The sequence below is a fragment of the Carlito syrichta genome, unplaced genomic scaffold, assembly GCF_000164805.1.
Source record: "Carlito syrichta isolate Samal-C Ts95f unplaced genomic scaffold, Tarsius_syrichta-2.0.1 Scaffold308114, whole genome shotgun sequence".
Classification (NCBI taxonomy): Eukaryota; Metazoa; Chordata; class Mammalia; order Primates; family Tarsiidae; genus Carlito; species Carlito syrichta.
This window is the reverse complement of record NW_007252210.1, coordinates 968,384-993,395: the sequence shown is the minus strand read 5'-3', so window position 1 is coordinate 993,395 and position 25,012 is coordinate 968,384. Positions and strand designations below refer to the sequence as shown.

At 39.6% G+C, this 25,012-nt stretch overlaps 1 protein-coding gene across 1 annotated transcript in view; it reads left to right on the top strand.

Annotated features, from left to right (window-relative positions):
- The window catches only part of SYNE1 (spectrin repeat containing nuclear envelope protein 1), a 391,665-nt gene that overhangs the window by 213,393 nt on the left and 153,260 nt on the right, over nt 1-25,012 (top strand). The window contains exons 88-92 of the mRNA XM_021716025.1: nt 6,354-6,521; nt 6,736-6,897; nt 15,717-15,911; nt 17,845-18,018; nt 22,525-22,716. Of these exons, the coding sequence (XP_021571700.1) occupies nt 6,354-6,521; nt 6,736-6,897; nt 15,717-15,911; nt 17,845-18,018; nt 22,525-22,716 (891 nt within the window). The remainder of the gene's footprint in view (nt 1-6,353; nt 6,522-6,735; nt 6,898-15,716; nt 15,912-17,844; nt 18,019-22,524; nt 22,717-25,012) is intronic.

Here is a 25,012-nt window from a genome sequence, read left to right as displayed (position 1 = left end):
TGTGTTTTGAGGATGTAACCAAAAAGGAAACAGCAGTGGCCTTCTCTTCCAGGACCTTACAATCTAGAGGGAAAGATCGACGTGGGACAAATAATAGCAAAGGATAACAGGAAAAAAACAAAAAGGAGAAATTCAGGGATTTCCCATGGGGGATTTGGAAAACTGTTCTCCAAATTCTGATTTAAAAATATATATTACTCATTCACTGATGATTTGTCCTTACCTGTGGTTACTGATGTTATTAGAATCAGAGAAATTGGGCTGTAGTCAGCTGATTATTGTGTAGAGAAAAATGAATCCCATATATTATGCTTAATGTTCTTAAAATTTTCAAACTGAATGACAAATATTGATCTTGAGACTAGCAATGTGGAAAGAACATGAAGAATATACCTTTGCTAAAATTGTAAACCTCCATGCCCCTTCTTGTACAGTGCCAGTGTACACATGAGATTGCCCTGTAAATGATAACAATGCACACATTTAAAATATTACTATTCAATATTAACCGCAAAACTTAATCAGATCCTAAAACTTAGTGAGATTACACTTTGTTTTAATCCCTCCCATCTCCCCTAGTCACAGGGAAAAATCAGTGAAATCCCATTATTAAATATTTACATGTGATGCTGCAAATTTGGGTAAAATGCCTTCAGTTAGTTTAACTCAGAGAACTTTACTCAGAGGAAGCTGTTAAAAAAGCAAACGTTTTATGCTTGGAGTTGATTAAACAAGTCAATCCATGTTATTCTTGTAGTGTAATATAAGTCAGAGGACAATGAAAAAATACAACGACATGACCAGTCATGTACTGGATTTACAGAGTGTCTCTTGAAACTGAAGAGGACATTTAGAATGCCCTTAAGTTCCAGTTTTCAGATTCAAAACCCTGTATAGAAGGTGCACAGCTGCTTCAGGGAGCAACCAAATTTAACTGCTTTATAAAATGACAGCTGTGAAAAAAAGGTTTTGTGCTTGCTGTTTCTGGAAGTAGATTACATTATATAACTACCTGATCCCACTCACAGTCAGTGTGTTCTGCCTCTGACAGTAGCTATTAGCTAAGACATAATAACAATTTAGCTTACTTGAGGGTAGAAATAGGGAGGCATTCCCAGAAGCCAAGACATAGACTCCTCAGAAGAGTAAAGAGAAGTATAGATCCGAAAAGAGTGAGAAGGTCGGGCACAGTGGCTCACACCTGTAATCCCAGCAATTGGGAGGCCAAGGCCGGAGAATAGTTTGAGCCCAGGAATTCGTGACCAGCTTAGGCAACATAATGAGACCTCATCTCTTCTCTCTGCAGAAAAAGAAAAGAAAAAAGTAATAATGTAATGGGCACCTCACTGGCCTCCAAGTCAAAAGTTCACGCGGTCACAGCTCTTCCTTCCCTTAGCTGAGTATACCTGGGAAGTCCCTCCACATTCTCATCTGTGGATGGAAAGCAATACTGCTTAATTCACAGAATCGTGAAAATGAAATGTGATGTTAATTATGAAAATACCTTTTAAACTGGGAAATGTTGATTAAATAATATTTTTAGTTCTCCAGATCTATTCCTGTAGGAATCTATTTGTCATAGCTCCGATAACTCAGGTACATAAGCAATAAGAGACATATTTCTGATGGTGATTCCTGACTACATCAATCATTGCCTTTATTTTGTGGTTACTTACAGTACTAATTGATTTATTTTATTGAATATATGTAGTCCTCAAATAGATTCAAGTAATTCACCTATAAAAGGTGATATGTTTTCAGATCCTTTTAAAGAAACCTGGAGTTGCCATTTCTATCTATAGGCATGAGCCACACAGATGCACGCGCACACACACACACACACACACACACACACACACACACACAGTCACAAAAAACAAAAGATTTATTGTAGCAAATTTTTATTTTGTTTATTTACTTTTTTTTGAGTCGGGATCTCACTCTGTCGCCAAAGCCAGAGTGCAGTGACATGATCATGGCTACTGCAGCCTCAACCTCCTGGGCTCAGGTGATCCTTCTACCTCTGCCACCTGAGTAACTGGGACTACAGGTGTGTTCCACCACGCCCAACTAGTTTGTTTGTTTATTTATTTATTTATTTATTTATTTATTTTGCAGAGACGAGGTTTCACTATGTTGGTCATCACTTTAAGACACTTTTTGCTTTTCCTTGTGGACACCAATAGTATTACTTCCCATGGGATAGAAAATAATAGAGTTTGCAAAAGTGCAAGCATGATTTATTATGAACATATGGGCCTGAGTGTTATTTGCCAAACATTCCTCAATGCTCTCAGGATGAAAGCCTAGAAGCACTGAACCCAGCCAGTCCTCAAGGAATTTGCAAGTATGTGTGAGAGCAGGCAAATTCTTATAGTAGGCAGTGGCAGATGGTATGATGGAGGGAGACACAGTATTATGGCAGCACCTGGATAAGCACCTGAACTGGCTGGGATTTAAGCATAGGCTGAGGATGACCCTCTTTGGTTTTAAGAGAGGAGCACAGGTGAGGCAGTTGGAGTGCGTGTGGGTGGCGTGAGAGGAAGTATTTCAGGCAGAGGGAACCGCCTGTAGGGAGCCGGGAAGGCGGGAAGAAACGTGGCCCATCAGGTCAACTGTGGAAAATTTTGTTGTCATTGGAGAAACATAGGTTTGGATAAGGATGAGGGGAAGAAATAAGATTGAGAGAGATGTAGGAACTACATCATGGAGCACCTTGCATGCCACACACAAGAATCTGAACTTCATGCAGGAGTTAATAGTTAACCACTGAGGGAATTTTGTTTTTCTTTAAGCTGGGGTCTCACTCTGTTACACAGGCTGGAGTGCAGTGGCACAATCATGATGATCACAGCTCATGGTAGCCTTGATTTCCTGAGTTCAGGTGATCCTTCCACCTCAGCTTCTCAAGTAGCTGGGACTAGAGTTACATGCCACCATACCCAGCTAATGTTTTTAAAATTTTTTCTAGAGACGAGGCTTTGCTATGTTACCCAGACTGGTCTCAAACTCCTGGGCTCAAGCAGTCCTCCCTCCCTGGCCTCCCAAAGTGCTGGGTCTACAGGCATGAGCCACTGCACCTTTCCCCACTGAGGGAATTTAACTATCAGCAATGTACAGAGTTGAGGTTTAGAGAGATCATTCTGGATCCATGTGACCTGGACAGTAGAGATGGGCAAATCCAGAGCTAGGGAAGCTGTTAGGGACAGAAGTTGCACACTCTCATGCCTAGACCACCCTGGTGATATAAATGAAAGAAGCAGGCCAGGAGGAACTGAGGGACCTGGACAGCACCTGATCCACATAAATACTGCTGCGTCTTCTCTGTTAGAATTACAATGTCCATGAAAACACAGGGCCCAGTTTGAATCTGGATCTTAATGAAGAGAGATTTTAAACAATTTTTTTGAAGAGGGGGCTCACTCTGTCTACCAAGCTGCAGTGCAGTGGCATGATCAAAGCTCACTACAACCTCGACCTTCTGGACTCAGCAAATCCTCCATTTCAGCTGGGACTACAGGCGCACACCATCATGCCCAGCTTTTTTTTTTTTTTAATACAACGTCTCACACTGTTGCCCAGGCTAGTCTTGAGCCCTGGGCTCAAGTAATCCTCTTCTTTCAGCCTCCCAAAGTGCTGGGGTTACAGGTGTGAGCCACTGCACCTGACCTGATTTTAATCCATTTAGAACACTATATTAGCTAAATTAAATGTATGTAACTCAGAGGCAGCCTACAGGCTGCCAGTTTGCAAGGTTTGAGTTAGGAAGTTGTTGCTGTAATGAGAACTTGAACCAAGGCTGTGGCAAGGGTATGCATCAATAGCGCTTCATCCTTACATAAGCAGTGGGTAGTAAGGGAGAGGAGAAATTGACAGTCAATCCCAAGTTCATATCTTAGGTGGGTAGAAATTTTATTTATTATGAGATGGATAGCACTTTACTATCTTTTCCTAAATCCATTTCTTACCTGTGTTCCTTTGGGAAATGTTAAGTTTGAAGAGCTTGTGGGATAACACATGAGCACCTGGATATGTGAGCCTTGAGCTTCTCAGTTCACTGATATTGAACAGTGAGTGGAAAACAAACTTCAAAGAGAAAGAGTAGCCAGATGCAGTGGTTCATGACTGTAATCCCAGCACATTGGGAAGTGGAGGTGAGAGGACTGCCTGAGTCCAGGAGTTCAAGATCAGCCTGGACAACTTGGGGAGACCTCATCTCTACAATAAAAGAAAAAAATAATTAACCAGGAGTGGTGGAACACACCTGTTTTTACAGCTGCTTGGAAGGCTGAGGCAGAAGGTTCGCTTGAGCCCAACAGGTTGAGGCTGCACTCCAGCCTGGGCAACAGAGGAGACTCCGACACCTCCCTCATCCCCCAAAAAAGAGGAAGAATGAATGACTAGGAACTGGCGAAAGAACAGAGAGATTAAAAGAAAAGTGTTTCCAGAAAGGAATGGTTGGTGCTATTGCATGCTACTGAGCGAACATGCGGGGGGGGGGAGGTGTGTGAAAAGTCATCATTTCATTTCATTTCATTGAAAAGAAGCCACTGGTGACTGATAAGAGCAATCTCAAGGTGGTCATCAGGAGCAAAGCCCTACTGGGAACTTAGAAGTGGATTGAGGGTGAAAAAGTGAGTATTTCCCATGTATAAATCACCCTTTCTGGAAGCTGGATTAGGAAGTGAAAAGGGGAGAGAAAGAAATGAGGAGTAAGCCTGTGTGTGCAAGTGTATTCATATGTGGTGATCCACTACATTGTGATTGGTGGACTCTTCTAAGACATGACATCCATCAAGAAAAAAAGTGAAACTGTGGTTATTTTCATACGTAAGAGAGTTGACTCTTTATATGCTGAGGAGAAAGTCAACAAAGAGGAAGGGGATATCAATAGACCAAGGCCCTTGGAAAGGCAGTAATGGGATTTTCGGAGTTAGTGGAGAGTCATCCTTAAGCCCCCAAAACTGGCAAGTGTGAAATCAGGGAGAGTCTGCAAATAGATTTTTTTAAATGTGAGAAGTTGTAGGAGTATCTCCTTGAAGGCTTGGAGTGTGTGTGTGTGTGTGTGTGTGTGTGTGTGTGTGACACTTTCACATGCATATGCACTCTGGAAAGTAAAGTTAGATTGAGTCATGGTTGAGATTTTCCAAGTAGATGAAGCACCTGTTAAAGGGAGAAGAGGAATAAGAATATTGGTAAGAAAATGGCTTAGACATAGACTTGTAGCTTTAGCCATAGCTACAAGTTCAACTGAGTGATGACACTGTTCAACAGTGTGGAGGACTGAGGTGGGATAGAAGTGAGTGAGAATCAATGGATATGACATTATCAAGGACGTAAGGATACCCAAGTAATCTACTTGAGACAGTGACAGGATTAGAAATGAAGAGGAACCAGTCTCCATGCCCCAATGTCATCAATAAATGCTGGGGACTTATCTGGAAGGTTCAGCAACAACAACAAAAATGGGTAGGCTAGGCATGGTGGCTCACACTTTGGGAGGCCGAGAAGAGAGGATTGCTAGAGTTCAGGAGTTCGAGACTAGCCTAGGGAACGTGACAAGACCTTGTCTCAACAAAAACTCAAGAAATTAACCAGACGTGGTGGCACACACCTATCGTTCCAGCTACTTGGAAGGCTGAGGTGGAGCAGAGATTAAAAACATTCAAGAGCATGATATTTCGTGATTCACTTTGGTTTTTCCTTGTTTTTGAAGAAATAAATAGAAAGAAGCAGTTTTATTATTTGTTTCTTTGAATAGTTTTGACTCCTGTTTTTCTTGTGTGCTTTGAGGAAATAGAAGGAAACCGTTTTATTGTTTCCTAGAGTAGTTTGGACTTACATTTTCCTTTATTTAATATTAAAATAATTACATTAATTTGTATAAATAATGAACTCAGCAAATATCTGGCTACATCTGAAAGATTACAATTTAAGATTTAGTTTTATTAAAACCAAGTACTTTTAAAAATTATTTAGAATGTTTTAATCAATACATTAAGCAACATTTTAGGAACTAGATCAGTGAGATTCTCTCTTTTGCTATGCTAATCAGTCTTTAAATATATGTGTACCACTTAAGTCTTTTGTATTTTCATTTTACCAAATATAAAAATAAGAATGAGTTTTGGCAACTTGAAATATTGGTAAAGTTGTTTATTGTCTTAAATATAAATGAAAATTCTAAAGCCATTGTTGTGTGCTTTGAAATGATCTTTACTAAATTTACTCGTTCATGGTGCCCAGAGAAAGACGTAAATTTTGATCAAACCTTTCCTCCAAGCGGTACTCAGAGCATGTTACTCTAGACTTTGCCTTCTTTTTGAACCCAGTGCTGTGCTTTGCACTCACAGGACATTGCCTACTACCAAGCTTTGTCTGCTGAGAGGCTGCAGACGGATACTGCAAGGAATCACCCCAGCACGTCGACATCCCAGGAATTCTATGAGCCAGGGCTGGAACCATCTGCTACCGCCAAACTGGGTGACTTGCAGCGTTCTTGGGAAACCTTAAAGAATGTGGTACGTCGTTAAAAAATGGAATTGTTTAAGCCCACCAGACACCATTTAAACTTAGCGATTGTCTTATGAAATACATGCAGAGAGTTTACACATCCACTACCCAGTGTAGTACCCTCTATTGGGCCACAGAGGTAAAGCAGTGAGGAAAGAAATGTTGTAATCTGGAAGATAAGGCTCTGGGAAACATTTGGCAAGAACCCTTTTTGTTGTTTAGATCAGTGAGAAGCAGCGCACGCTCTATGAAGCTTTGGAACGCCAGCAGAAGTACCAGGACTCCCTCCAGTCAATCTCTACAAAGATGGAGGCTATCGAGCTGAAACTCAGTGAGAGTCCAGAGCCTGGCAGGAGTCCGGAAAGCCAGATGGCTGAGCATCAGGTAAAAATAGCCATTACTTCAGTTTCCTGCATGATTAAATAAGTGGACTCTTGTGAGTGGTTGGCCTGTCAGGTATGTGTTTGGGACAGCAAGTGGACTTAAAAAAAAAAAAAATTATCAGTTCTGACAGAGTAAATAAATTTTCTAGTAATGGTTGTTTCTACCATTGATTTAGAGAGGGATCTAAGAAAAAAAAGTTTAAAAAAGTTCACACCTTGAATCTAATTAAAGAAAGCTACATGCATTGATGTTGCTCTTTTAACTTCTGTTACACAAAGTGTGTTTCCTGATAGTTGCCAGATTATTTTGATTTTGTTATGAGCCATTGTTGTGAGAATAAAATGTACCCCGCATCTCCCTTCTCTGGATATTGTTATTTTAAGAAGTTTAGGTAGTGTGTGCCTAGCACCTCCTCTCTGTCACTTAAGAGAATACGTCTCAGACTTCAGGGGACAGCAAGGCAGTTGAAGAATGACATTCTAAGTTTTCATCTTGCAATTGCCCCAACTTGAATCATTTTTAAGAGGTTATATAAACAAGACAAGGTTTCAGCTTTACATGAGAAGCAGAGATAGTTACACTAACCTAAAAAAGAATGACAATGTTAAAAATGCATTAGTTATTATCTTTTTTTTTTAAATCAGGGTCTCACTCTTGCCCAGGCTGGAGTGTAGTGGCAGCATCATGGCTCACTGCATCCTCAAACTCTTGGGTTCAAGTGATCCTTCTGCCTCAGCCTCCCAAGTAGCTGGAACTACAGACACACACCACCATGCCCAGGTTTTTTTTTTTTTTTTTAATTCAATTTGTATATTTTGTAGAGACAAGGTTTCATTAGTTGCCCAGGCTGGTCTCAAATTCCTGGGCTCAAGCAAACCTCCGCCTCTGCTTCCCAAAGTGCTGGAATGACAGGTGTGAGTCACCACACTTGGCCATGAAAATGCATCAATTTAAAATGCATGCTAAGCTGGGCTCGGTGGCTCAGCCTGTAATCCCGTGCCTTTGGGAGGCTGAGGTGAGTGGATTGCATGAGCCCGCGGGTTTGAGACCTGCCTGGGCAGGCGAGACCTCATCTCTACAATAAATCAAAAAATTAGCTGGGTGTGGTAGCGCGCGCCTGTAATTCCGGCCACTCGGAAGGCTGAGGCGGAAGGATCGCGGGAGCCCAGGAGGTCGAGGCTGCCGTGGCCGGGAGCGGCCACTGCACTCCAGTCTGGGCGACAGAGTGAGACTCCAACTCAAAATAAATAAATAAAATAAAATAAAATAAAATGCATGCTAAGAAATGTTCATACATTACGGTCTGGTGACTACCTTAGCAATCGTATTATGTGTGCTGCTAACACACAACTGTAATTATGTGTTATGACTGGGACCTGAGGCTAGTAAGGCATGCATTTGTCTCCATATTTAGTCACCATGATATGGGGAAATGCTGTCTGCCCCTGACCAGAGCCCAGCAGCATGTGATAATTCTACAAAAGAAAGGGGGAAAGAAAGATATTTATAGATGCTGATCAAGAGTCATAAAAGCATGGCGTGGTAAAGTGTGTTTATCAAGGACAGGGAAATTTATCAGCTTTTTTAAGAGTGACACTTCAAACTCTATCTTTCCTCTGCTTTATATCTTTTTAGTTTTGGAAGCAGGATAACCTTGGAACAGAGTGCTTATTCAAATGTATAGTCAGATAAAACTGCATTCTTTTGCAACATAGAACCTTTCAGTATAACCAAAAAAAAGAGAACATTTCATCTAAAGACAGCATATTGAGAAATAGTGGTTTCAGGTTTTTGACACTCTTGTAACTTCTGAAGATACAAATCACTGGGCATGTAGCATCCATATTTAGGCCTTATTTTGGTAAAACTACCTTCTGTAGGTGTTTTTACTACGTCTGAGTCACCCATCATCAACCAGGTTTGTGGAGGCTGCTGTAAAAGCATGGAATTAAAATTAGCCCCGTGTTTGCCTAGACCACACCAATCATGAGGACAGTCAGAGACTTGGGTGACTATTATATGCTATTTCCCTCTGAGGCCTGCCCCCCTATTATCTCATTAGACTTCTAACCTCCCAAGCCTCTCTTCTTTCTAGAGGGGCCTCAGTGTCTCAGTTCTCTTTAACTGGTACTACAGTTTTCTCATTGCCAACATCCACCTCATTCTCATCTGAAGGGTTGTCCCTGTTGTCTAGCATGCTCCTTGGGGCTACTACCTCTTCTTTGGTCCTGCAGCTTGTCTGTCCTGTTGTTCCTGAAAGAGCTTCCTGAAATTATTTTATGAGCTCCTCAGGCAAGCTTTGAGGCCACTTTCTTTAAGCATTCAAAATGAATATAATATAAACTATTCGAGGGTTGGAGTAGGGTGAATGTGAGGGTCACTTACTCCGATTATCAGTAGCCAATGTTCCAGAAGATTTAAGGAGTTGGGCTATTTCTTTCTAGCTTCAGGTCATCTCCACCTTTGTTCAAGGCCCCTCACCCTTGTGGCCCAAATGACTGCCCACAGCTCCCAAAGACCCTTCACTGGCTTCCACGGGATTCAGGGATCAGGTGAAAACAGGCCTTCCCTGACAGTCCAGATTTCTAACTGAAAATGCAAGTTTGTTTCCAATTAGCACCACCACCCTACCTCTCAGTCATTAGTATGAAAACACATATAAACTGAATGTAGACCACAAGTATTATTTTATTCAAGGACTTTAATGGAGAAAACTAAAAATTGCACATCAATGCTAAGAATTATAAATTAGAAGTGGATCTGTGACTTTTCTTGTCATTAAGACCAACCACATGACTTTATGTCCCTTTCTAAATTTGGAAATGGTAGTGCTAACCATCACAGCAATGAGGAAAGGCAGCTAATTTAGTGATGATTACTAGTCATTGGGGCTTAACAATTGTGTTAGTGTTTTAATGGGAGGAAAAGAAAATATAAATAATGTGTAATTCAGTATAATTTCACAAATCATCATAAGTCTAACATTTTCCATCTGAGCTATTTTTGCTAACTTTTGCTGTCTGTGCTTAAGTTCCACAAATTCTGGTTCAGAGTTGCCCACATGAAAAACTAATGGTATCACTGTATCTAAATTTGTTCTTAGCTTCTGGAATGGTACTTAAAAAATTCCAAGTACTATTATAGAATTACTATTTCTAAATTGTAACTGAATGTGGTGAGAAAGTCTAGTATGCTTTTTATATTTCCCACAAATTAATAGAAGTTCTTCAATTGCGATTTCTTTCCCAACACTCTCTAGGAGATATTAATGTTTCCTTTAAGAGCTAACCTAATTCCGATATTTTTTTTTCTCTAAACATTTGTGTAAATTACTGCATTTGGGTGGAACTCTGTACCTTTCCTGTTGTCCTCACTAAATTGTGTGATAGATTTAATTTTAAGACTTTAATGTTCATAATGTTCATAAGCTGACTTGTGTCTGTTTTCAGTGACAAGCCCTCTGTAATTAGGACTTTCATTATCATGGGCATCTGAAGCTTGGGGTCTGTGTTGCCCCGCTAAGCTCAATAGTAGGCAGAGCCTTAAGGTTATTTTTAAAAAAGAATACACACACACACACACACACACACACACACACAAATTAAAATAAAATGTGAAAAAGATCTGTGGTCATGTAGATAGTTCTGCAAGTCACATGAAATTGATGTTTACTACTGGTGTTAAGCTAAATATGAGCTTCATGTTTTATCTTTATTGTTAAAGTGATTGTCATTATCAAGATGCTCATGGTACTTCTCCAAACTATATCAATGTCATACACACACTGTCCTTGTAATCACAAGCCAGAAACCCAAAGAAATGCATTTTCTCTCTCTCTTCTTACTTTTGAATCAGACATTGTGGAAGAGCAGCTGGTCACCAGCTGCTATATTCAGAATTCTGAGACTGAAGACATATTTGCTGATTTTTTTAAACTGAGGTGAAATTCACATAACATAAAATTAAACCTTTTAAATTGTATAATTCAGTGGCATTTAGTATGTTCACAATGTTCTACAACCACTGCCTCTACCTGGTTCCAAAACATTTTTCATCACCCCTAAAGAAAATCTTGTACCCTTTGAGCTTGGCTCCAGGATCTTGAAGTTTAAAAACTTTAGCTACCTTCAAAAAATATCCACTCTCTCTTAAGTGTAAACTCAAGCATGAATAGAGAAACCTGCCTCTAACAAAATTTAAGCTAACACTTCAAGAGTTCCCAATTCCTTTCTTCCTCATTGCAGAAACTCAGAGAGTTATTTTAGAACACTGTGAGTTTGAATTGGAAGCTGATAACTTCAGTGCACACTGAGGTCCATTGAGATTAAATGAGGTGGTGCAGGTGTGAATTCCCAGAACATTGTATAGAAAACAGAAACCTGGTTGAGGACTAGAGTGGTGGAAAAAGCAGGTTAAATGAGACCTAGCCAGGACTTTGGGGAGACACAGAATTTGAAAATTTAGAATGCCAACAGGAGTGAGTAGGAGGCACTATAAATATACATGTGTATGGAAAGACACAGGAGAGAGGAGAAGGAACATGGTGTGAGATTGGGAGGAGGCTCTTCTTGCTTGTATGGGAGGATCAGTGCAAAAAACCAAAAAGACATAATGAGGCCACTCTAATTATGGGAGAGCCTTTAAAATCAGACCAAATAATGTAGATTTGATATTTTTAGCCACCAGGGACCAAAAATGATTATAAAATAGTAGGAAACAGTTTACTGAATGAAAAATACTTTGAATATGTAATAAACAGTCACAATTTTTAAATTTAATGCAATCAAAAATTTTTAAAAAGTACCAGTAAGGTTTTGGTGGAGATTGACAAGCTAACTCTAAAATATATTGCAAATGGAGCCAGGTGCAGTGGCTCACGCCTATAATCCCAGCACTTTGGGAGGCAGAAGCAAGAGGATTGCCTGAGCCTGGGCTGAGACCAGCCTGGGCAACTTAGTGATACCTCGTCTCTACAGTAAATCAAAAAATTAGCCGGGGAATGGTGGCACATACTTGTAGTTCCAGCTACTTGGAAGGCTGAGGCGGAAGCTTCACCTGAGCCCAGAAGGTCGAGACTGCAGTGGCTGTGAGCATGCCACTGCACTCCAGCCTGGCAACAGAGTGAGACCCCCAACTCTAAAATAAAATAAAATAAATAAAATAATAAAATGTAATATAAAATATTGCAAATGTATGAAAAAGATATATATTGACAATGCAAAGGGATAAAAATAGCCTGAGAGCCTTGAAAAAGATTAATAAAGTTGAAGGATATATCCTACCAAATAGTGAGGCATATAAAACTATAATAATTAAGACTGTGTGGTATTTGCACAGACAGTCAAGTGTGTTAATGGAACAGAATTTGAAGCCAGAAACAGAATCATACCTATACAGGCACTCAGATTGGAGCAAAGAATAACAAATAAAGAATTTTCATCCCTATATACACAGGACACAAAAATTAAGTTTAGATAGATTACAGAGCCAAATGTGAAATTTAACCAAAAAAAAAAAGTTTTAAAATGCAGATCTAAATGTGATATGTTAACAATAAAAAGTTTTAAAATAGTATTTCTCAAACTATCTGTGGAGCATCATTTTTTTTAAATTGCTGTTGCCCAGACTGGTCTTAAACTTTTTAATCCAATACAGACTGACACTTTAGTAAAATTAAGTCAAATGCTGCTTCAATGCCATGACAGTATCAAATTGCTTTAAAAGTGACTTAGCACTTACTTAAAATATCTGGACCTCATCATAGACCTGTAACATACATTTTGCAGACTGGCACCATGCTATGGACCACACTTTGAGCAGCATTCTTATAGAGGATAATATATGAAAATATATCCTATTCATGACCTTGGCTTAGACAAAGATTTTCTAAATAAGACATCAAAAGTCCTAATTATGAAGGAAAATATTTATTCATTAAACTACAATAAAATTAAGAACTTTTAGGGGGCTGTGTAATTCCAGCACTCTGAAAGGCTGAGGGGAGAGGACTGCTTAAGCCCAGGAGTTCGAGACCCGCCTAGGCAATGTCATGAAATCTTGTCTCTACAAAAAAATAAAAAATAAATTAACCAGGCATGATGGTGTATGCCTGTGTTTCCAGATACTTGGTATGCTGAGGCAGGAGGATTGCTTGAGACCAGGAGTTCAAGGCTTTGGTTAGCAATGATCATGCCACTGCACTCCAGCCTGGGCAACAGAGTGATACTCTGACCTAAAAAAAAAGAAAAGAAAAAAAAAAAGAACTTATTTTTTCAAAAACTGCCATTAAGAAAGTATTTTCCCATAAAGGTAAAAGTCATGCCACAAAGTAAGAGCAAATATGTGCAATACACAGAACCAAAAGAAACACAGGTGCTTTTCTCTAGAATCTGCAGACAACTCCACACATCAATGAGAAATGTAAAGACTCCAGTAGAAAATGGACAAAAGATTTTTAGCAGGCATTCATGAAAGATGGCCACCGTGCATATGAAAAGTGCTCAATGTCATCAGTTATCAGGGAATTGCAAATTAAAATTACAGTGAGACTCTTCAGTGAACCCACTAGAAAAACTGACCTGAAAAAGATTCACAAGCCAAGTGATGGTAGAATATGATATAACAGTGAAAATGGGCCACACTTTTTACATGCAACAAAATGAACAACTCTCACCATCATAACAGGGAAAGAAGCTGGACACAAAACACTGCATTATGCATGGTTCTATTTATAGAAAGCTGAAGTACAGGCCAAAGTCAGCTTGTTTTTAATTTAATTTTTTTTTTTTTTAAGAGACAGGGTCTTACTCTGTCACCCAGACTGGAGTGCAGTGGCATCATCACCACTCATTGCAGCCTTGACATCCTGGGCTCAGGCAATCCTTCTGCCTCAGTCTCACTAGTAGTTGGGACTACAAGCACACACCACCAAGGCTTGCTAATTTTTTAAAATTCTTTTTGTAGAGATGAGGTCTCACTGTGTTGCTGTTGCCCAGACTGGTCTTAAACTTCTGGTCTCAAGCAATTCTCCTGCCTCAACCTCCTGAGTAGCTGGACTACAGGCATGAGCCACCACACTCGGCCTAGAAGCTTGGATTTTATTTTAGAGGCAAAAGCCAGTAAATATTTTAAAACACAGGAGTGAGAGGAAGACTTAATTTATATTTTAAAAAAATAGAGACAAGCCGGGCTCGGTGTAATTCCGCACCTTTGGGAGGCTGAGGTGAGTGGATTGCCTGAGCCCGCGGGTTCGAGACCCGCCTGGGCAGGAGAGACCTCATCTCTACAATAAATCAAAAAATTAACCGGGCATGGTGATGCACACCTGTAGTTCCAGCTACTTGCAAGGCCGAGGCAGAAGGATCCCCAGAGCCCAGCAAGTCAAGGCTGCAGTGTCCGGGAGCGGCCACTGCACTCCAGTCTGGGCGACAGAGTGAGACTCCAACTCAAAATAAAAAATAAAAAATAAAAAAATAGAGACAAAGTCTCTCTATGTTGCCCAGGTTGGTATTGAACCTCTGGCCTCAAGCAGTCCTCTTGTCTCAGCCTCCCAAAATGCTGAGATTGCAGATGTGAGCCATTGTGCCCAGCCTAATTAACATTTTTAAGGTCACTGTGACTGCTTTGTAAAGAGTGAACTGGAGTGATGGGTGCAAGCAGTAGACCCATCCGTAGACCTTTATAGCAATTCAGACAGAGGAAGTTGACTTTGACTTCAGATTGGGCAGTGGAGATGTTCAGAATATAAGAAGTATTCTGGAGGTGAAAGCAATAGGACTGGTGATGAATTAGAAAAGGTGAGTGAAGGAAGGAGAGTGTGAAGAATAACTTCTGGCTCTCCAGCTTGAGCAGTGAGGACAGGTGGTGGGAAACTGGAGAGGAAGTGGGTTTAGACTTAATATAATGGAGAAACCCATGAACTAGGTAAGTTGAATATAGAACCTGAAATTCAGGACATATGTCTGAGTTAGGGGTATACCTTTGGAAGTGCTAAGGATTAAAAAGCATTTGAAGCCTTGGGAATGCATGCCATCACCTGGGACAATAGAGAAGGAGAAAAATGAGCAGACTGTGACGACAGAAACAGGTTACAGATTTCCTCCATCTTGTGAGAAATTGTATGAGTTTTGTATTAGAGTGCAGTGCTGTTTCAGACTTGGGGAAATTTAAACTGGGAAAATCATGTTGAAGAAGAAAGTGATGAATTTTATTTTCAACATGGAATTTGAAACTCTTAGAAATTATTGAGGGTCTGGGCAAGATGACTCATGCCTGTAATCTAAGCACTTTGGGAAGCTGAGGTGGGAGGATAGCTTGAGACCAGGAATTTGAGACCTGCCTGGGCAATATAACAAGACCTCATCTCTAAAATAATTTTAAAAATTAGGCAGGCATGGCAGGCAGCACAAGCCTGTGAAGCAGGAGGATCCCTTGAGCCCAGGCGTCTGAGGCTGCAGTGAGCTAAGATCACACCACTACATTCTAGCCTGGGTGACAGAGGAAGACCCCGTCTCTGAAAAATACACATAAAAAAATTGAGCATACCCCTTCCCTTTTGTATCATGGATGAGCCTATTGAAAACCAGAAAGATTAATATACTTGTTCAAAGTCATTTAGGTTGATGATACATATATTAAAATTAGAAATGTCCTGACCTTTCATTTTGAGATGTAGGTGAGTAGGCCCCTATTTGCTGGTTCAACGACTTCCAAGTGAATTGTCTTCCACTCATCCCGAGGGCTGTGAGACTCGGCTAGTGATAGGATGCCTCCGTCCAGAAGATGAATACATGAGTGTGATTCCACAGTCTTTCCTCCAGGCACTGATGGATGAGATTCTCATGCTCCAAGATGAAATCAATGAGCTCCAGTCGTCTCTCGCAGAAGAGCTGGTGTCCGAGTCTCGCGAGTCCGACCCCGCAGAGCAGCTGGCTTTGCAGTCCACGCTCACTGTCTTAGCCGAGCGAATGTCCACCATCAGGATGAAAGCCTCAGGGAAACGGCAGCTTTTGGAGGTAAGGAGTAACTCTAAAGTGGCCCCCTCGCTTCTATGTCCACACTTAGCGTCGTGTTGACGAGTGTGGGGGTTCCTTACGTGATCTACAATTTCATTGTTTCCCTCTCCTAAGAAACTGGTGTTGTGTTTCAGGACCCAGCTCATGAATATAGTCAGTGTAGAGCCATGAATATGTCCTTTTACCCCTTTCTGGCTCATTTCAGGCGTGAAATATCGAGAATGTGGGAAGCAAGTACTTGGTTTACATGAGCCTGGTGAAGGGTAATTGTACAAGGTTTGCATAATGGTTTGCTATGTTTAAATAAGAGCATTTGATGAGTAATACTACTAATGCCATAAAAAATAAATCCTACCTAGTCACTGTTAGCCAATTCAAACGTGGTGATACATGAAAATACTCTTGTGATTCCGGTTCCCATGTTACTTAATTTAAAATCATATTTAATATAGAAACAAATTTTGGTAAAAATAACCTATGTGCTAAAAATCAGCTATTTTTCTTTTTATTGGTTCTCTTGTAATTCTTGGCCCTAAGGATATAGAATACTCATATTGTTGCTCTTATAATTTGGTTAGACCAGAGGCTCCGTAAAACCTTTATTGTTTCTGTCTTCTTGTATCTCTTAGTAGCTTCTCTGGCACAAATAAGTTCTCAACATATTTCTTATTATATGAGCTGAATATTATATTTTTTAGCTGCTGATCATACCATACTTCTATTTACAATGGCCTATTGTTGGGTATATAGACTCTTTCAGGTTTTACCTATTATAAGATTAGTCAAATCGTATATTCATATATTTCTTATATTGGAGACATTTAAAGCCAATGTGTCTGTCCTACATACTAATTTCCATTTTAAACAATTTAATTACAAATAATATTGAGTTATTAATAAAATAATTTTCAAAATATAGTATTTAGAGTACTTTATCTTAATGTTTAACATTTAATTCATTCATATTGTCCCCAGTCACTCTATGAACAACATGTGGAGTGTTTTGGTTTTTTTTTTTAGTGACAGGGTCTTTCTCTGTCTCTCAGACTGGATTGCAGTAGCGTGATTTTAGCTCACTGCAGTCTCAAACTTTTACACTCAAGCTATCCTCCCACCACAGCTTCCTGAGTAGTTGGGACTACAGGTGAATGCCACTAAACTCTCAGCCAATTTTTGTATTTTTTACAGAGATGGGGTCTCACTATGTTGCCCAGGTTGCTCTTGAATTCCTGGCCTAAAGTGAACCTCCCACTTTGGCTTTCCAAAGTGCTGGGATTACAGGCATGAGCCACTATGCCCAGCCCACTTGTGGGGGTTTCCAAATGAGGTTTTGGCCTAGTTTTATTTATTTTTTTAATGAATTATTTGCTTTGTTGAAAAAATGCAGAACACTAATCTAAAAATTTAAATTTCTCCCTTCACTTGAGACATAGGTAACATGAGGTCACCCCTTTCCATGGGGATCAATTGCCAGAAACTGCACAGTGACTGCCCTTCTGGGTAGGCCACATGTTCTTCAGTTTGCCACTGTCCTCAGTACTACCAACCATTTCCTTGACATTGAGACATGGAGGAGAAGAACCTTTTGCCATTTATCAACTGCTTTGTGCCACCGTTTTCTTCTAATCCTTGACTGATCTCTATCATTCCTATTACTGCTTGGTTCTACAGGTATAATATTTGAGAATGCCTTTTTTAACTCTAGATGCACAGGGGAATTGCTGGGAAGTCTTTTAAAAAAATACTGATTTTGAGACTCACCTCCAAAAATTCTGACTGTTGTTCTGGAATGTGGCCTAAGTAAAGGTACTTTTAAAAAGTTTCACAGGTGATTCTTATGTGCAGTCGTGGCTTGGAGCGATTGCTCTGCGGTGTTGAATTTTAAAGATTTTACATTTGGGTAATCGATGTTTCATTCTACTTAATTCATCAGGAGAAGTTGAATGACCAGTTGGAGGAGCAGAGACAGGAACAGGCCCTGCAGAGGTATCGCTGTGAAGCCGACGAGCTAGACCACTGGCTCTTGAGTACCAAGGCCACTCTGGACGTTGCGCTGGGCACTTCCAAGGAGCCCATGGACATGGAGGCCCAGCTGGTGGACTGCCAGGTACAAAAATGGTCCCAAAGGGACCAACATTACAAAACACATTTTTAAAATACAGAACACGTACTACAAAGAGGCTTAGTATAGATATATGTTTTTTTTTTTTTGAGTTGGAGTCTCACTCTGTCGCCCAGACTGGAGTGCAATGGCCGCTCCCAGCCACCGCAGCCTCGCCTGCTGGGTTCCAGCGATCCTTCTGTTTCAGCCTTCCGAGTAGCCGGAATTACAGGCGCGTGCTACCACGCCCGGCTAATTTTTTGATTTACTGTAGAGATGAGGTCTCGCCTGCCCAGGCGGGTCTCGAACCCACAGGCTCAAGCAATCCACTCACCTCAGCCTCCCAAAGGCGCGGGATTACAGGCTGAGCCACCGAGCCCGGCTTAGATATATGATTTTTTACAACCCATAGACTTTATATATTTAAAGAGTAGAAAAGCAGTACATTATAAAAGCTTAAATGAAATCCAAATTAAGACGTAGTTTTTGGGAAAAAAAAATTTACCAGTAGTATTTACTATTTAGAAAATCTTTAGCATCCTGGCTGGGCGCAGTGGCTCACGCCTATAATCCCAGCACTTTGGGAGGCCAAGGTGAGAGGATTGCTTGAGCTCATGGGTTTTAGACCAGCCTGGGCTATTTGTCAAGACATCATCTATACAATAAATAAAAAAATTAGCCAGGCATGGTGGTGCGTACCTGTGGTCCCAGTTACTTGGAAGGCCGAGGTAGAAGGATCTCCTGAGCCCAGCAGATTGAAGATGCAGTGGCCGTGAGTGTGCCACTGCACTTCAGCCTGGGCACACAGTAAGACTCTGACTAAAAAAAAAAAAAAAAAATCTTAGCTTCCTGAAGGACATTTTGAAAGACTATAAACAACAAAGTACCATGATTTCTGTATTTAGTGACGTAAAAAAAATACAAACCCAATGAGAAGACATAGTATCCACGAATCAGACTGTGAATTAACACAACAGGTGTCCCTAGGTGCTCTGTTGTAATTTTGGTTCTAATCCTGATATGTTATCTGGAAAACCTTTCCCGCTATCAGTTTTAGGCAAACAGAGAAACTAAACATGGGGAAGTTGTATTTTGGAATAGAAAATTTGTTTCTTCCCATGATGATCTCTAAAAATTAATGTGAGGGGTAATTGCAGTAAGGTTTTATGCTAATATTATTTTCTTACCTCTTTATTAAGGAAATTTCCAAATGTACATACAAGTATAGAAAATAGATGATGAACTACCATGTATCCATCATCAAAATTCAATCATTATCAACATATTAGTCTTCACACATGGGTAAAATATGGGTGAATAAACTTTCATTTAATTCACTAGGAAGTTATCTGGAAAACTCTACCTAATGTGTAGGATTAAATATCAGTTTGTGCAACTTTATATCCCTCCTATTTGGATTCAGAGGAAAGATGTAAAAATCATGACTTAATGAATACTACCTTTTTTTTTAATATACACCACTTTGGTCATTCCTTTTTATGTTTTGAGATACATAATATTGATCATATTTAAATACATTTAAAATTGCATTATCATTGGGATTTTTTAATGCCTTAGGAAACTTTTCTTTGTTTATTCAATTAACTACTATTTTCTGCCTTGATGATAGAGATTAGAGAGCCTCATGTGAGTATTTTCTGTTCTTTATATTTTCTTTCTAATGTTTCTTTTCTGAAAAGAGACATTTATTTTTATGATTTCCTTTAGCACTTGAAATTACCACCTGATGTAGCATTTCAAAATTACATTTTATCATTACTATCACCCTTCCCCTTTGGAGATACCTATTTTTACAGTAATGCATAAAGCTCATAATTCAGATAATATATTTTGGGGCTTTTTCAAAGTATTAAAATAGTGTTTTGACCACACTTTAAGAAACGAAAAGCATATGAGATTATATAGGTAAACAACAATTCTTAACAACCTGATATTCAATTAATTACTACATTAAATTAATTCAATTTTTAATCAGAACCAATTAAAATCCAATTTTAAGCCAGCTGAAATCTAGTCAATTAAAATTTAGTATTAAGCCAGTTGTATGATAACTGTGGCTGTAAGAATTGGAGCCATGCAATGATTTTTGTGGGCTTAGGTGCCTTACTTTTGTAGGCCATGTCCCCCATAAAAGTACTGAAAATAATCCCCTGACAAAACCAACACTCCTAAGTAGGGCCAACACAATACCCCTGTTCAGCATGAGGCAGCTACAGAAGATGAGATTGTTACCCTTATGCCAAAGATTCAGCATTGTTGCTCGTTGGGGGGGAATATGGAGTGACATGAGACCCAATTAGGGAGCAATAATTGAGAAAATTGGGTAAACTATATTGAGGATGGGAATCTTGCAATGAAACAATGACCAACCTCTGGTTGACCCATGAATGGCTTACAATCAAGGCCAAACATCAGCTAATCAGACCTGCCTCATTTGCTGGAACCCAAATGCATGACGGGAATCCGAAAACTCACCCTAACCAAAGAAAAAGTCAAACTCTACTGGGAAAAACCTCAGGCCACTGCCTCTTTGCAGAAGCAGACACTCTCCCTGCTGTCCTGCCTGTTGTACCCTTCACAATGATCTTCTCTTTAATGCATCTGCTTTCCTTAATTTGAAAAAGATATTAAAAATTACATTTTTATTTTATTATTGCTATGGTACAAAGACATATAATCTGTGTGGATTCATTACTTTATATATATATTTCATATCATTTTTTTCTTCTTCTGATTTCAAAGGAAATTAAAATTGAACTCTTCCTTGGGCCTCAAAGTATTCTGGGCCTTCAGCCCTGTGCCTGTCTTGCCTAATGGGAAAATTAGCTCTTACGGAATTATATTAATTTCTCAAGAATTATGCTCAGGAAGTCAGCCTTTAAAACTCATTTCTGTAAACGTTTCACTTGTCCACTTAGTTCTAGTTTTTTGGTTTGTAGTTATAGCCCTCAAGGTTGATGGGATAACAATAATTCTGATCTTGTAGAAGAAAATAAAATATATTTTCTCATTAATAAATTACTTTAGTTAGAAGGAGCATTTCAAAGAGATCAGAATTAAGAAACAGAAAAGCAGGATGACTTCTATTGAAAATAAAATGTGTTGTTTTGTTTGATTTTTTTCTTCATCTTTTTGTTTTGTTTTAAGCCTTACTTGGTAGAAGGGAGACTATTTTGCTGCTTCTCTGGATTTAGTCTCATTTTACAGGAAAGTCCTATAGCACTAGAAAGTTGTCATAGAGAGTGAAAGTAAAATTTTAAGAAAAACTTTTGCAAATGTAAGGTTAAAAATACATTTGAAAAAATATCAGCAACCTGAAAAAAAAAATTAACCCAAAGAAGCAATGTTTTGAATTAATCTTATTCAAATTGACAAGAAAATGGTTGATCATGTGACATTTTCACTATTATTGGCCATAAGTATCTTAATCTAGCCGCAAATAATAAAATAATAATGATGATGGCGTAATAGTAAGGCAATGGCCTTTTCTCCTTATCTCCTGTATAAAAATGTACTCATATGTGTTTGTCATATGGGCCAGGTCACCTTGCTTTCATAAGCCCTATCCCCCATAAAAAACATTAAAATTTATGTTTTCATTTTACAACTGCTATAGTACAGACATGTCATCCGGGGTGGAGTCATTACTTTGTATTTCATATTATTTATTTTATTCTTCTGATTTCAAAGGAAATTAAAATTGAACATTTTCTTAGGCCTCACAATATTCTAGGCCCTCAGCACTTTCTCTTTTTTAAAAAGAGAAAAACTAAGAAACTCAGGCAATTAAACAAAAAGTCTATACACCAGTGGTCCCCAACCTCTTTGGCATCAGGGACCAGTTTCGTGGAAGACAATATTCTTAGGGACTGGGGCAGGGGTGGGAGGAGGATGGTTTTGGGATGATTCAAGTGCATTACATTTATTGTGCACTATATTTATATTATTATTACATTGTAATATATAATGTTACCATAATACAGAATCAGTGGGAGCCCTGAACTTTTTTCCCTGCAGCTAGTCGTCCCATCTGGGGATGATGGGGGACAATGCTAGCATTACCAGCTCAGCTCCATCTTGGGTTATCAGGCATTAGATTCTCATAAGGAGTGCAAAACCTAGATCCCTCACATGTACAGTTCACGATAGGGTTGGCACTTCTATGAGAGTCTAATGCCACTGCTGATCTGACAGGAGGTGAAGCTCAGGCAATAATGCAAACAATGAGGAGCAGCTGTGAATACAGATAAAGCTACACTGGCTAGCCCACTGCTCACTTTCTGCTGTGTAGCCCAGTTCCTAACAGACCATGGACTGGTTGGGGACCCCTGCTATATTTTATTCTTCAAGGCTATCAGAAAACTACCGGAAAAAAGTCACAAAAGCTGATTGTTGGGTGAAAGACTACAAGAGTTGTGCTTTGCTGTGGGAAGCAATCTTTGCAAAGTCTGGCAGGCTGTGTGGCTTTCATCCTTATTTCTGTTTGTCTAGAACATGCTGGTGGAAATTGAGCAGAAGGTGGTGGCCTTGTCGGAGCTCTCAGTTCACAATGAAAACCTACTGCTGGAGGGCAAGGCTCACACTAAGGATGAGGCTGAGCAGCTGGCGGGCAAGCTGAGGAGGCTCAAGGGGAGCCTGCTGGAGCTGCAGAGGGCCCTTCATGACAAGCAGCTCAACATCCAGGTGAGGACACCGGTCACATGATGGCTCCACCCTTATGATCCTGCCTCCTAGTATTATTACCTTGAGCATCCGGTTTCGAGGTGTGAATTTACAGGAAGACACAAACCTTCAGACTGTAGCAGACAAGTATCAAGGTACTAATAGACTAAAGGACCCCACAGACATCATATAGACTTTGGCTCGGGAAGATAAGAAGCCCCTGGAGTGTTTGGAAGCAGAGGAGTAACAGGATGAGATTTTAACCCTGTAAGAGTGTTGCCAGGTTGGGTTGTGGCACAACAGTCATGGGTTCTTTGACTCACTACTGAAAGGATTTTCAGGGTAGCCAGCAAAGTTTTAAAACATAATTTATTAGAGGTAAAGGGAGAGATGTAGAGGAATGTGCCTCAGCACTGAGGTCTTGGAGAAAGACCCAATTTTTGCTTTTGACAAGAAGTTGATATAGCTACTTAGTGATTAATATGTTAATGAGTGGGTTACAGGTATCTGCTCTGGAGAGATTATCATCTCTCGGCCTCTGATAGGTGGGGCAGGGGTGGCCTTTTCTTAGAATACACATTTTGCCTTTGACATTAGACTTGCTATACTTTGTGAATGTGTACATTTATGAGCTAAAAGGTGGTCTGATTATCATTTCTATAGCTTTCAATTCCCATCAGGGAACCACTTTGATGGGCTTTTCCTTTGATGAGCTCTGGGAGTCTACATACCAGCCCAGCACACAGGGTGCTCAGGTCTGATGTGATACGAAAAGTGACTGAATGCTTCCTCTATTTCTAAAACTGCTTACAAGAAATGTATCTATGTCTAGCTAACACTGACTACGCTGCCTCAGAAGGACCAAGGTGGGAGCTGAGGGACCAGGGAAAAAGCAGTAATAGCCCTGAGGGAGAGGTGGTAAGAACCTGTCAGATTCTGGATAATTGAAAAGATGAAGACCATATGAGGAACAGATTTTGAGGAAGAAGATATAGTTAGGTCAGTAGTTTAGTTTTGGACTGCTTAAATTTGAAATGCAGACTACATTACCAAATGTCAAGTAGCAGTTGGAATTCAGGGGAGAGACTTAGACTGAAGTCATCAGCCTTTAGCTGGTACTTAGAGGCATGATATGAGGAGCTCACCAAGGGAATGAGGATAGGCAAAGAAGACTGATGTCCTCACACCAACCCTGGGGAACTGTCCACTAGACTTGCCAACTTGCAGATCATTTGTGACCTCAACAACAGCTGATTCAGTGGAGGGCTAGGAGCAGAAAGCACTCTGAAGTGAAAGTGAGAATAAAAGGAGTGGAACTGGAGAGAGAGGGTACAGGCTATACCAGGAGTTTTGCTATAAAGTGGTATGCAGAGAAATGAGATAAGCTATGAGAAGCCCTTTGAAAAAAATGTCATTTAGTTTAAAGATCAGAAAAATAATGACATGTTTACAAATAGATGGAAATAAATCAGTAGAGGGAAAAAAAAGATTAAAAAGGAGTAAGGTGACAAGAGTATTCTTGTGTAGAAGGGAAAGGACAGGAACAAAAGTGGAGAGTTTGGTCTTAGAATTTGACAGGATCAAAATTAGAGAGTTCTGTCTCTCCTACCCTTCCTGCTAAGTCAAGGACCAGGTAGCCCAGAAGCCCCATAATTGTCCCCACTCTGCATATGCTTCTGACGGTGTCATCTGGTCCTTCTTGTGCTCTAATCCAAACTGTACCTTCTTTTAATTTTTAAACCTTCCTCCTGTAATAATGGTTGAGACCAGGCCAATTTCTTCTCTACTTATTAAAAAAAAAAAAAAGAGGAAGGAGGAAAAGCATCTATATTGGAATACAAATGTTGGCAAGAAGCAGGACTTAAATATTGTGGTGGATACATAATGGAAGTTTACTGTGATTGTTTCTGTTTTCGCAGTGTAGTGATGATTGTTTAGACTAACCTGCATATTTTTCAGTATTTTCTAATCATATAATTATATGATAAACCAAACCTAATCAACTGAAAAATATCAGAAGCAATGACAGAGTTTAGGAAGATGACTAGAGTATTTAAAAAATAGATAATTCATAGCTTTCATATCTGCAAACAAAAAACAAACTAAAGAAATAATGTACAATTATATTCCTTCTTTCATACCAATGGGATATGAAATTTTTGCACTCCAGCCTGGGCAACAGGGTGAGACTAACTAAAAAAAAAAAAAGAACGAAAAGAAAAGATAAGATAAGATCCTCTAATAGAAATATGGACAAAAGACATGAAGAGATAGTTTACAGGAAAAAAGATACAAATGGACAACTAATATATGAAAT